Genomic DNA, 14994 nt, shown 5'->3' on the forward strand with positions numbered 1-14994 from the left:
TTTATGAGAAATATTTATTTAAGTGTACCAGCACAAATGAATGCATGTAAAATTCGTAATCACACAATACACAAAAAACCATCCCAGTAAAGTAAAATTATTAGATATTTTTATTTCCCCACCCAAACCCCTGCAGTCATTGCTACATGCATGGTTTAAAATAATTATATACGGGGCGACTCATCCGAAAAAAAGAGTTTTGTAACTCACATGCATTATTGGCATTGGTAGTTGTTGGTCACAAACAAAAATAAACAATGTTTTAGTACCTTTAAATGTTAGTATATAAATACATGTAGTTATTTTAGTTCATTCTAAAAAATTAATTCCCCATTTATTCAAAAGAAAACATATACAAACAAGAGGGCCATGATGGCCCTGAATCGCTCACCTGACTAACTTTGCTACATCAACTTAAATTCTATCAGACTATGGCTAGCTATATCATGAAGTAGAAATGGGCCAAATAAAATTTCATAAAGACATGATGAAAACTGTGACCTTTTTCATCTATACAAGGTTTTACTAGAATTGGCCCGGTGACCTAATTTTGACCCCAGATGACCCATATACGATCCAACATAAGATATTATCAAGATAAACATTCTGACCATATTTCATTAAGATCAGATGAAAACTATGACCTCTATTGTCTACACAAGGTTTTTCTATGATGTGACCTAGTTTCTGACCCCAGATGACCCAAATACAATCCAAATCCAGATTTAATCAAGATAAACATTCTGACACTGTTTCATAAAGACCTGATGGAAACTGTGACACCTATTGTCTACACAAGGTTTTTCTATGATTTAACCTAGTGACCTAGTTTCTGACCCAAGATTACCCGAATACAATCCCAATCCAGATTTTATCAAGATAAACATTCTGACCAAATTTCATAAAGATTGGATAAAAACTATGACCTCTATTGTCTACACAAGGTTTTTCTATTATTTGACCTAGTGACCTAGTTTTTGACCCCAGATGACCCAAATACAATCCCATCCCAGATGTCATCAAGGTAAACATTCTGACTAAACTTCATAAAGATTGGATGAAAACTGTGACCTCTATTGTCTACACAAGGTTTTTCTATTATTTGACCTAGTGACCTAGACTTTGACCCCAGATGACCCAAATACAATCCCAACCCAGATTTCATAAAGATAAACATTCTGACCAAATTTCATAAAGATTTGATGAAAACTGTTACCTCTATTGTCTACCCAAGGTTTTTCTATTATTTGACTTAGTGACCTAGTTTTTGACCCCAGATGACCCAAATACAATCCAAACCCAGATTTCATCAAGATATACATTCTGACCAAATTTCATAAAGATTGGATGAAAACTGTGACTTCTACCGTCTACACAAACAAATTGTTGACGGACACACGCACGACGCACACCGAACATCACACGATCACATAAGCTCACCATGTCACATCGTGACAGGCGAGCTAAAAACAGATTATCAGTCAACTTGAATGTTACGAAAATCAAATTTTTTCATGTTACTGATTATTTCTGTTTATTGTTTCAGAACAGGGAACTATACAAACAAATATATCTTGAAAGGTCCCAGTTCAGAACACATACATTTGTAAATTGTAATGCATGCAAAAAAACACACATCTAAAACCATTTGCTGCATGGTAAATTCTTTAGATGTAAATTTATAAGAGATAAAAATAAGACAGTTGAAAACTAAAGCTGCAATAATGAAATCAAGATCTTTTAGGCAAAGATTGATTGAATAAAACTCTAACAATGTATTTGTTGTTTCTAATATAAAACATGTTTGGGAAAACATTTCTCGTAATAACTGCTTGAAATATCATAACCATGTCAAATACTGATTTAAGCATGGAACTTTGTTTTTATCACAATGATTTTACAGATAATATGAGAGATATAGCCAGGCCTTAGTCTGCTGTTGTCCAAAAAGCCATTGGCTACAAATTGACCCTACCTGGCAACATTTTTTATTGAAAAAATACATGTGAAATAGCCAAATTAATGGGAGTTGTTCAACGTTTGGCAAAATGATAATTTTCATAACTTCATTGATTTAACAAAACAATGTATATTCAAATTCAGAAAATAATACTCCTGATCAAATAAATGTTTAAAACGTACATGTATTACCATTTCATCAATTGAAATCAGAAAATAATAAAGCGTTTATATTGCTTTTCATCTATGATTGTGCAAAAAGATGCATTACCGTACACATTTAAAACTACCTGTTAGGTGTATTGGTAGCTTTTTGGCTTTAGAGGTCCCAGGTTCGATCCCCATGGTAGGCACATTATATTAACCTTATCTTTTTCTTTTTTTATTAAAAGAATTTAAAACTATTGCAAATATTACAGCTTGGTTAATAAATTCATTTCATATCATTCTACAAATACGACAATCTGTGAACAAGTCCCTTTGACTGGAATTTTGCCAAATCAAGTCTAATTTAATTTAGAGCCATATGAGGCCATTATACACAATTAAATAATCTAATATCCTCATTTAAATAAACATGTATTTAAAACAAGGGCTGTTTGTAAAACATGCATGCCCCCCATATGGGCTGTCCGTTGTAGTGGCAGCCATTGTGTGAATACGTTTTTTGTCCCTGTGACCTTGACCTTTGACCTAGTGACCTGAAAATCAATAGGGGTCATCTGTGAGTCACGATCAATCTACCTGTGAAGTTTCATGATCCTAGGCATATGCGTTCTTGAGTTATCATCCGAAAACCATTTTACTATTTCAGGTCATCTTGACCTTGACCTTTGACCTAGTGACCTCAAAATCAATAGGGGTCATCTGCGAGTCATGATCAATCTACCCATGAAGTTTCATGATCCTAGGCGTATGCATTCTTGAGTTATCATCCGGAAACCATTTTACTATTTCGGGTCACCGTGACCTTGACCTTTGACCTAGTGACCTCAAAATCAATAGGGGTCATCTGCGAGTCATGATCAATCTACCCATGAAGTTTCATGATCCTAGGCTTATGCGTTCTTGAGTTATCATTCAAAAACCATTTTACTATTTCGGGTCACCATGACCTTGACCTTTGACCTAGTGACCTCAAAATCAATAGGGGTCATCTGCAAGTCATGATCAATGTACCTATGAAGTTTAATGATCCTAGGCCCAAGCGTTCTTGAGTTATCGTCTGACAACCACCTGGTGGACGGACCGACCGACAGACCAACATACCGACAGACCGACCGACATGAGCAAAGCAATATACCCCCTCTTCTTCGAAGGGGGGCATAAAAATACTGAATTGCACAATTTTAGATGCGCTTCCATAATCCCAACAATTTCAATAAAACATCTAACAATCTCAGATCAAAACAAATGCTATACAAGTTTCTTATAATCACAGGCAAGCAATGTAAAAGAGCACTCATGACAATTATCAGGTAACCTAAACACAACACATTCAATCAAAAACCTGTTTAAAATTTGTAATGATACAATTCTTATTAACACATGACATGATACAAATTTATGTTTATTCATGAGTCTAAATTTTACAATTTTATACTTTCAAGGCCTTCAGGTTAAATCTAGGCAAAACAACCCATAATTTCTCTTATTAATAAAGTGTTGCTCTTTCCTTGAAGAATACTTCATATATTGTTATGATTATGTTCTTTGTTACAAAGAGATACGAAAATAAAGGATTGCACTCTGTCAAAACCTCAAATCTGTTTTCTAAATTATAAACACACACACATTGCATATAAACAGATTTTGGTAACAGGAATCAAAATGCCAGTCCTATAAAAAATCCACCAGCAAAACTTGTCGCCAAGAACATGTTTTCTTGAACAAACTTTTTTGCCTGAAATTGGAAAACAATGTAACTATATGTAATATTGTTTCTACTCTTGCATATAGTAAAAACTGCATTGTATGTTTGCCATGTAATTTTATGTAAAGTAAGCAGCATTCCACAATGGCAGAACCAACAGTATATATTTAGTATTTGTGACACTTGAAATTACAATACAATACTATCTTAGAAATATCAAAATAATATATATCCGAGTGAGAACATCTGATATTATTTTTGTTAAATACATTTTAGAATTTAAGCGGAAATACATGTATCAATAAAATGCATGACATGCAATTCAGTAATTACAGCGCAGTCAGAGAGTAGCATCCTTCTTGTAATAATGCACTTAACAAAAAGATTAGTCCCCAGAAAATTGTTTTTTACATAAACCCTGTTATCCTTTTTTTTGTCACTTTCATAATTTGGTTACTAGTACTGCTACTTTTAAGTTTAAGAACAGGTTGATAAGAACTGGTTCTGAATTGAAACTATTTGTCTACCCAGGATATTAACACTGTAAACATCTAGGTTGACGTATAGTTTCAATCCAGTACCTGCATATGGGCCTTGTGCTTAAGTTTGAAAGGATAACCGTCCAGATACTACATTTGAGGCGTGCTCTGTGGAGACCCCCCCTAGTGCATGTACGTAAAGTGCCGTCCTAGTTCATCTGTGTGACCAACTGACCACATAGTCAAATCTGCAGATGACACTTTCTTCTTGTGTGGAATTATTTGTTTAAAGAAAAAAGTCTTCATTACAAAGTCTGCTCTTAAAGTATTATAATTTCCTTCTTTATTTATTTACGGTTACAATTTATTCACCACACAGCTTAACGGTTCATAAGTTACACACAACTTGTTCCTTCTATGGATGGGGCCCTTATTAGAGTTAAAGCAATCATTCCCTCTATAAATCTCTTTTAAGTAATTAAGTTTTTCCTTAAAATTGGATTCTGTTTTCCTCTGCTATTGAAATGTTTTTCACAAAATGCTAAAAATATTGCTTTCCTAGCGTTGAAAGAAACACTATGTTAAATTATACAAGATTACCTTATCCATCATTTGTGGGTACTGCCTCACAGCTTCACGTTCCAATGTCCGCCTTGCCTCGTCCATGTGTTGGTTGACACGCCTCCAGTTTATATTGATGTATCCTTGGTGTTGTGCCAACTGAAATGAGTTACCGTACAATAAATGCCAGTTAGCCTTTTTTAGGAAAGAACATAACATTGTAGTTTACTGTTTGAACAAGTCTGGAAGGTGGAAAAATCAAAACTGTTACAATTTGTCTATGGTCAATTTCATTCAGATATATGTATTTGTCTACAACGAAATGTAATTCCTCCATTTTTCATTCTTGTTCTTAGCAGTATTGCAAGCCCGGCTAATATCATTTTAAAATAATTATAATACAGTTTTTTATTAAAATATTAAATAAGTATATGATAAAATTGTGTTCCTCCAAAGTATGTCATTGTTTTCCCTTACTGATTATTTAGTTGACAAGAACGTAGAAAGCTTATTAGTCCAAGAGTAAAATAATCTGCATCAGACCAGTTGACCATACAAGTTTCACATTGACAAAACAATACTGTTGTAAGCCATGCAAAACCCGATTTAAAATTCAATTGTAAAGAAATGTCCCCCAAACACAAAGTTTTCAACTGTCTGAGTTGAGTTTAAGTAATATATCATTTAATTACTGTTATATGACCCACATAAATCGAAAATAGGTCTTCTGCAATGTGTGGCCAGCACAGATCCAGACACTTCCGCACATTTCAGGAGCTCCCTGACCACTATAAAGTCATGCAAGGTTTTGTGGTCTCATTAGTGGGCAGGGTAGCTCCGGACAAGAATGTGCACATAGGCAGGCTAGTGGTCTAAAGCTTTGCTGGTTGCGTATGGCACAAAACCCATGATGGGGTCATACTATACATATTACGAACAAAATTACAAGTTCCTTGAAATTAATATTAAATTTTAAAGTAAAATAATGTTGTTACAAATAAATTACTGGGAATATTATATACTGGCAGCAAAAACATTAAATATAGTTAAGGTAAGACCAAGGGAAGTGAAATTACAGAGGTGCCAACAAAAATGTTCAAAAATGTTCATTTGGATAACTAACTTAAACAAGAGCACCGCATAAGGGGTGCCACGCTCGGCTGCAAAAGCTTGTCAGAATTTTTTTTGTTTTTTTTTGTTTAGAGGTCACAGTGACCTTTACCTTTTACCTTGTGACCCATCAAGAGATCAGTTTGTCAAAAACAAAATGCCCCTTATGCATTGAAATAAAATTTCTATTTATCATTTGGCAGGTATAGAAATCATCTTTTAATGTTATTACTTCCCTTGAATTTTGTCCAATCCAACCGGGGGGGGGGGGGGGGGGGGGGGGGAATTGGGAGGGAGGGTCTCCCAATCAATTATGACCATGTCAGACATCACTGACAACCACAGCCTGCGGTTTAAAAAGATCATGGCCAGAGTTTTTTTTTCTTTTTCATAATCATAGCCAGAGTTTTTTTTCTTTTTAATAATCATAGCCAGAGTTGATCATGTATCTATGGACTTAAGTCCACAGGTATGTAATGAACATCAAAGAAATGATAATTATATCATTTAAAAACAAGAGAGCCATGAGATCCCTGTATCGCTCCACTGCTGAAAAAAGGCTGAAACAAATATCTCTGCATGTGAAAATACTTAAATATACGCCCTATTTAAGCACATGTACACTTTTGTGACCCCTTGGGCTTGGTCAAATTTAACCCCAGGGGCATAATTTGAGCAAACTTTGTAGAGGACTACTATATCTCACTACATGTACATACAAAATATGGTAGCCCTAGGTCCTAGAGTTAAGAACAAGAATATTTTTAAAGTTTTCACAAAATAGGCAAGATATAAGCGTATATAATGTTCAATTTTGTGACCCGCTGGTCAGGGTCAAATTTGGCCCAAAGGGCATAATTTGAACCAACTTGGTAGAGGACTATAAGATGTTACTGCATACCAAATTTGGAAGCCATAGTCTGAATGGTTTTCGACAAGAAGATTTTTAAAGATTTCACAAAAAAGGCGCTTTATAAGCGTTTTATCAAGTTTGTGACCCCCCAGGGCAGGGTCAAAGTTGACCCCAGAGGCATAATTTGAACAAATTTGGTAGAGGTTTATAAGTTGTCACTACATACCAAATTCGGTAGCCCTAGGCCCAATGGTTATGGACAAGAAGATTTTTAAAGTTTTCACAAAATAGGCCCCATATAAGCGTATGTTCAGTTTTGTGATCCCCGGGGCAAGGTCAAATTTGACCCAAGGGCCATAATTTGAACAAACTTGGTAGAGAACTATTAGATGTCACTACATACCAAATTTGGTAGCCCTATGCCATATGGTTATGGACAGTAGGATTTTTAAAGTTTTCACAAAATAGGCACTATATAAGCATATAATCGATTTTGTGGCCCCAAGGGCAGGGTCAAATTTGACTCCTGGGGCATAATTTGAACAAACTAAGTGGAGTACTATACAATGTCACTACATACCAAATTGTGTAGCCCTAGGCCTAATGGTTATGGACAAGAAATTTGTTAAAGTTTTCACAAAATAGGCATTATATAAGCATATGTTCAATTTTGTGACCATTGGGGCAGGTTCAAATTTGACCCCAGGGATAAAATTTGAACAAATTTGGTAGAGGACTAAAAGATGTCACTACATACCAAATTTGATAGCCCTAGGCTGGATGGTTATGGACAAGAAGATTTTTGAAGTTATCACAAAATAGGCTTATATAAGCATATGTTCAATTTTGTGATCCCCTGGGGCAGGGTCGAATTTGACCCCAGGGGCATAATTTGAACAAACTTGGTAGAGAACTATAAGATTTCACTACATACCAAATTTGGTAGCCCAAGGCCCAATGTTTATGGACAAGATTTTTAAAGTTTTCACATAATAGGCCTTATATAAGCATATATTCAATTTTGTGACCCCCAGGGCAGGGTCAAATTTACCCCAGGAGCATCATTTGAACAAACTTGGTAGAGGACTATTAGATGTCACTACATACCAAATTTGGTAGCCCTAGACCCAATGGTTATGGACAAGAAGATTATAAAGTTTTCACAAAATAAGCCCTTTATAAGCATATATTCAATTTTGTGACCCCCGGGCAGTTTCAAATTTAAACCCCAGGGGCATAATTTGAACAAACTAAGAAGAGAACTATTACATGTCACTACATACCAAATTTGGTAGCCCTATGCCATAAACTGTTATGGACAAGAAGATTTTGAAAGTTTTCACAAAATAGGCCTTATATAAGGATATGTTCAATTTTGTGACCCTAGGGGCATGGTCAAACTTGACCCCAGGGGCATAATTTGAACAAACTTGGTAAGGGACTATAAGATGTCACTACATACCAAATTAGGTAGCCCTAGGCCCAATGGTTATGGACAAGAAGATATGTAAAGTTTTTACAAAATAGACCCTATATAAGCATGTGTTCAATTTTGTGACCCCCTGGGCAGGACAAATTTGACCCCAGGGGCATAATTTGAAGAAATTTGGTAAATGACTATCAGATGTCTCTACATACCAAATTTATTAGCCCTAGGCCCAATGGTTATGGACGAGAAGATTTTGAAAGTTTTCACAAAATAGGCCTTATATAAGCATATGTTCAATTTTGTGACCCCCGGGGCAGGGTCAAATTTGACCCCAGGGGAATAATTTGAAAGAAATTGGTAGAGGACTATTAGATGTCTCTTCATACCAAATTTGATAGCCCTAGGCCCGATGGTTACGGACGGGAAGATTTTGAAAGTTTTCATAAAAATAGGCCTTATATAAGCATATGTTCAATTTTGTGACCCCCGGAACAGGGTCAAATTTGACCCCAGGGGCATAATTTGAAGAAATTTGGTAGAGGACTATAAGATGTCTCTACATACCAAATTTGATAGCCTTAGGCCCAATGGTTATGGACAAGAAGATTTTGAAAGTTTTCACAAAATAGGCCTTATATAAGCATATGTTCAATTTTGTGACCCCCGGGGCAGAGTCAAATTTGACCCCAGGGGCATTATTTGAAGAATTTGGTAGAGGACTATTAGATGTCTCTACATACCAAATTTGATAGCCCTAGGCCCAATGGTTATGGACAAGAAGATTTTGAAAGTTTTCACAAAATAGGCCTTATATAAGCATATGTTCAATTTTGTGACCCCCGGGGCAGAGTCAAATTTGACCCCAGGGGCATTATTTGAAGAATTTGGTAGAGGACTATTAGATGTCTCTACATACCAAATTTGATAGCCCTAGGCCCAATGGTTATTGACGAGAAGATTTTGAAAGTTTTCACAAAATAGGCCTTATATAAGCATATGTTCAATTTTGTGACCCCCGGGGCAGAGTCAAATTTGACCCCAAAGGCATAATTTGAAAAAATTTGGTAGAAGACTATTAGATGTCTCTACATACCAAATTTGATAGCCCTAGGCCCAATGGTGATGGACGAGAAGATTTTGAAAGTTTTCACAAAATAGGCCTTATATAAGCAATATATACCCCGGGCCAAGGTCAAATTTGACCCCAGGGGCATAATTTTAACAAATTTAAAAGAGGTTTACCCCAGGAACATTCCTGAGAAATTGCATCAGAATTAGACCAGTAGTTTAGGAGAAGAAGATGTTTTAAGGAAAAGTTAACGCAAGCACGCACGACAGACACAGGACCATGACATAAGCCCTGCTGGCTTCTTGCAAGTGGAGCTAAAAACCTTTGACAATTCACTCATTTGGGTTATAAATAATCTAAATAATAAATCTGTACAGTAACTATGAACAGAACTTCAATTCTTGGTAAGGAAATATATAATATAAGATTTATAATTATATAAATTACTTCCCTTGAAAATAATTGTCTGTAACTAATCTCTATTTTTAGTAGCAAATAATTAAAAGCCACTACTGTGACTGTAGATTCACCACTCAAAATGTGCAGCTCCATGAGAAACACATGCATGCCAAATATATAAAGTGGCTATGTTCAATATTGAATAATTATCTCCCTTTAAAGCTTATTACTTCCCTTAAATTTGTATTTTTTACCATAGACTGTAAAGAATGACCTTGACCTTTTACCACAATGTGTTTGTCAGAAATACAATGCCGCCTACTGCGCCGCTTTGATTTATTTAACAAAAATGTATACGTGGGCAGGTCAGTTAACTAAGTCCATTTAAAGCTTATTACTTCCCTTGACTTTTTTTTTGACCCTACAGTAGACCTTGAAGGATGATGTTCACCTTGAAATTTTACCACTCAAAATGTGCATGCCCCCTACTCAAAGCTGGGTAAATTAAAGAGAAATTTTGCAAATCATCCAAACAATATTTTGCTGGTGTCCATATTGAATTAATTGCTTTCAGTTTGTAATTCTGGTGAGGTGGGCAACATACGTGAAGGGTATTTACAAAACATTGGATAAGAATATGCACAAAGACAACATACAATTGAGCATCAATCTGGGAAAACTGGGCTTAATGCATGGGCACAAACTGTCATACCAGATTAGCCTACGCAGTCGGCACAGACTATTCAGGGACATCAACTTTCTGCTTTTAAAGTATTTTTTGTTTCAAGGAAGTCTCTTCTTGAAGAAAACTTTGTTTAGCCGGACAGTGTTGTCCCTGATTAGCCTGTGCAGACTGCACTTTCTAATTTTGGATGACATTTTATGCACATGCATTAAGCCAAGTTTTCTTTGAGCAGGGCTCATAAATAAAGATCTCAAGCTGAAGAACATTCAAAACAAAATACAGACTGAACATGTACCTTGAATAATATTAATGTAGTACCCAAACTGATTGCCGCAATTTTGCCAACTTTTATAAACAAATATCCAGAAACCCTGTAAGGAAGCAAAAAGAAAGTATTAGTTCATACATGGGGTGAATTACATGCAAACTAGCTAAACTCTTGTGTACCTGACAAGGTATAGAACTATGGAGAAAATACTTTGTGAGTTGTGTTTTTTTGTTTGTTAAATAACAATTATAAATTTATTGCATTTTGTTATGAAGATTTTCAGCTTTGTTGAAAAGATAAAGTCTATCGGTACTTATATATATATATTCAAATGTACAACATGTGTTCTTCACTACTGTTTTCATTTAGTCAAATCAAACAAACATAACCAACTTTTGAGTCCTGGACACATTGTCAGGCACATAAGAATTACAAGACACAGACAGAATGTTGCATGAGTACGCTCTCGCACCAAATCTTTGGATCATCCTAATTTACCCTGATGAGAAGGAAGGTGCATCCCAGGCCAATTGCAGCTGTTTTCCCAACTTTAACAGACACGTAGCCAGTAACCCTGCAATAACAGTCTAATTTGAACCTCCAATAATAGTCCATTTTGATTTGGCAATACCAGTCTTATTTGAACCTTCAAAAACAGTCTCAGGCCTTTCCTAGCCATTTTGGGAAAAATGCAACTTCGTAATTCAGAATTTTTTCGAAATAAAAGTCCAATAAATAATTCAATTAAACTTTTTGAAATGATATGAATTATAAGAACAAAATCAAATAAATTATAATTATGTACTTTGTAAGATGTAATTGATATAAAATTGAGAGATAATAATGATTAGAAACGTTTTTAATTAAAAGAGACATAATATATTTTTTGAGATCTGGATTTTTTGTCAAATTGGGATTTTTTTAACAATTTTACATTGTGAATGGTTCTGTTGAACAGACCTGTAGATACACCAGATACACTCAGTCTTATTTGAACCTGCAATAACAGTTTAATTTGAACCTGCAATAACAGTCTTATTTGAAACTGAAATAACAGTATTAATTGAACCAGCAACAACAGTCTAATTTGAACTCGCAAGAAAAGTCTGATTTGAACTTGCAATAACACTCTTGAGTTGCCCATGCAATAACACTTGAACAGTTTTATTTGAATCTGCAATGACAGTCATATTTGAGACTGCATACAATAACAGCGGTTTTTCAACCTGTAATCACAGTCTATTGAAACAAGGATTCCTTCTGAGTTTTAACAGGAGATTGTGTTCTATCAGCATTTTTGTAAGGCTCATTCCCCTGCTCATGATGCAAAGCCTTTATAATTTTCCCCTATCAAGACTTCAAAATTCCAGTTTCTGAGAACTTCATTTGGAAAAAATCTGAACAAGAGCCATGGTAATATGGCCATCCCCGCAGAAATGTGTTTGCTTGTATGAGAACATGGCCATCCCCGCAGAAATGTGTTTGCTTGTATGAGAACATTTGTTTTAGAGAGTAGAATAATATTTGTAAAACACGGCACCTGTGTCATCTGTGACAAAACGGATACAAATTTACTATGAAATTAAATAAAGGGAGATTATTCAAAAACTACTGCTGATAGAGTTATGGTTCATGTTCACTGCACTTCTCCTACTTACCATCTGTTTATATTTCTAGTTTCAAGTAAATCCCTTCAGTAGATTTAGAGTTATGCTCCGGACACAAAAATACTTTGAAATTATATAAAGGGAGATAATTCAAAAACTAAGGTAGAGAGAGTTATGGTCACTGCACTTCTCATAGTTGCCATCTGTTTATATTCTAAGTTTAAAGTAAATCCATTGAATTGATTTGGAGTTATGCTCTGAACAAAGTTTCAGACGGAAGGACCGACAGACGGACGGAGACTATAACTATATCCCCTTTCGAAATTTCATTTCGGCGGGGATACAAAATGACAAACTTAAGAGTCATTTTTAAAATTGCATTATGCTCCAAGATATTTACAGAAAAACAATTAATAGTTTAATAAATTTGAGCATTTGTAACATACATCAATAGATATTCCAGTATAAACCCATAACTTGGTAATAAGGGATATGAACATCAAATTGTGTAAGATATATAAAATACATGTACATGTATGTAGTAACATCAAACACTGCAACTGGAAACTGTCAACATGCTTCTGAACAAATTAATATAAAGGAACAACGCTCTGTGAAAAGGGTTTTTTAATGCAGACTGCACAGGCTCATCTGGGATGACACTTTAAGCACATGCTTTAAAACCCCTTTTCACAAAGCATGGTCCAAATATAAGATTTTTTTTACAGAATTTAGTAGAACCTCCTCATGTTTTTATATAAATATTTGAGTACCGAGTACATCATATATCACTCCTGAAAATAACTTTGGCTTATACCCTTCCATGGCCAATTTAGATTAGATTAGTTTAATCTTATACTTGAGAATACCAAGCAATTAAAGTGACCTTTTCACCTTTTGGTAAATTGACAAAATAAAAATAAAAATGTTTCAGATTCACAAATGTTTGTTCTAGTTATGATATTTGCGAGGTAACAGTAATACTAAACATTTACCATGCTCTAAAATATGCAGTATATGCATCTTTTGACGATTTAAAAACCTTAAAATTATTAAGCGTTACTATTGCGAAACTATATAATAATTTGGAGAGTACTGAAGTTATCATTCTATTTTGTGACATTCCAAGGATTATATACAGTATAAAATACACTACTCACTGTATAGCACTGGTGGCTGAGTGAATTAAACGTTAGACTTTTACTCCAAGGCTTAGTCATTCCAGCCCAGTTGAGGTTGACATTTTTTTTATTTCTGTCATTTTATTCTTGTTTTGTACTAGAGCTGATTAGTTCCAATGTTTACAGTTATCAATATAAAGCATTTAATGAAAAACTTAAATACATGCCAAATTCTGTGAAAAGGTCCCTTTAAACTGTATTGCACAATCACCATTATAAATTTATGTTGCTTTTTTAATTCAGTATACAATGTATGAATTGAGTATTGTAACTCAACCATTTTAGGTTACTTGGAATTACATGTAGGTATGCAGAAAAATACAATTATCTGTAGCTATGGTCATAGACACTAAATGTATTAACTTTCAATGAAACATAAGCCTCAAACATGATAGTTCACACCTAAAGAGAAATAAATTTATAAAGAAGCAAATTTGTTGAATTGATATTCCCTGCCCCCAACAATTTGTTGTAACTGAATGACTGACGCGAAAAACTGCATACCATCCTGTCGCACCCCCGATAACAACTTGCTGAGCTGCCGACTTCTTGCTGACGTCTCCCATGATCTTCTGAAAAGTGGACTGGTTACCTCGCAGACGAGACAAATCTATCACTTCCAAACCCTCTCTGTCTTCCATCTAAAACAAAAATATAAAAAAGACATAAAATGAAATTAGAAAAAATGTTTCTGAAATAGAAAATATCGATAGCAAAAAAACAACTTAGATTCTCGGTCTATTTAGTGAATTTTTTGTGATAGTCCTAAGTTATGATGTAAATACATGTACAGAACTTAAATGTTTATATAGACTGTCTCACCCCTTACTATCTATAAACAAGAGCACAGCATAACGGGTGCCACGCTTGGCTACAGGTGCAGATTTGAATAAATGAAAGCTTGTCAGATTTTTTTATTTTTTTTAAGGCCACAGTGACCTTGACCTTTGACCTAGTGACCCAAAAATGGGTGTGGCATGTAGAACTCATCAAGGTGCATCTACATATGAAGTTTCAATGTTGTAGGTGGAAGCAATTGGATTTTAGAGCCAATGTTCAAAACCTTAACAAAATGTTAAGGTTTTAGCACAACGCGGACGTCGGACGACGACCTGGCTATGACAATACCTCGGGTTTTCTCAGAAAACGCCGAGCTAAAAACACACAGTTACCATAGTAATACAACAAACGCATATTTCAACTTTTCACACGTAAATTATTTACATAGCAGAAGTAATATATTAATGACAGTGGTAAAGACAAGAGGGCCAAGATGGCCCTAGTTCGCTCACCTGAGAGGAGTCAGTTCATTCAATCTTTACCAAACATCAAACTTGACCTAGATTGTCCAGACAAACATCCTGATCAAGTTTCATCATAATTGAACCAAAACTCTGGCATATGGAATGATTTTGTTTTTGTAAGATTTGACCTGGTGGCCTATATTTTGAGTTGACCCCCTTACCAAACATCAAACTTTGCTTACAAAAATAAATATTATGACCAAGATTCATAAAATCT

The 14994-nt window shown here is 35.0% G+C and overlaps 1 protein-coding gene across 8 annotated transcripts in view; it reads right to left on the reverse strand.

The window, feature by feature from the left end:
* Positions 1–14994, reverse strand: part of LOC127833672 (FUN14 domain-containing protein 1-like) — a 25769-nt gene continuing 10775 nt past the window's right edge. For 6 of the 8 annotated variants that reach the window (XM_052359075.1, XM_052359071.1, XM_052359076.1 and 3 more), the window contains exons 2-5: positions 13978–14114; positions 10713–10788; positions 4912–5031; positions 1–3862 (exon numbers count right to left, since the gene is read on the reverse strand). In XM_052359075.1, coding sequence (XP_052215035.1) covers positions 3785–3862; positions 4912–5031; positions 10713–10788; positions 13978–14114 — 411 coding nt within the window. In that variant the 3' untranslated portion in view covers positions 1–3784. Of the gene's footprint in view, positions 3863–4911; positions 5032–10712; positions 10789–11183; positions 11260–13977; positions 14115–14994 lie in introns of all 8 variants that reach the window. The other 2 variants (XR_008027537.1, XM_052359072.1) reach the window with 2 other exon arrangements.

Source organism: Dreissena polymorpha, chromosome 6 (assembly GCF_020536995.1).
Source record: "Dreissena polymorpha isolate Duluth1 chromosome 6, UMN_Dpol_1.0, whole genome shotgun sequence".
Taxonomy (NCBI): Eukaryota; Metazoa; Mollusca; class Bivalvia; order Myida; family Dreissenidae; genus Dreissena; species Dreissena polymorpha.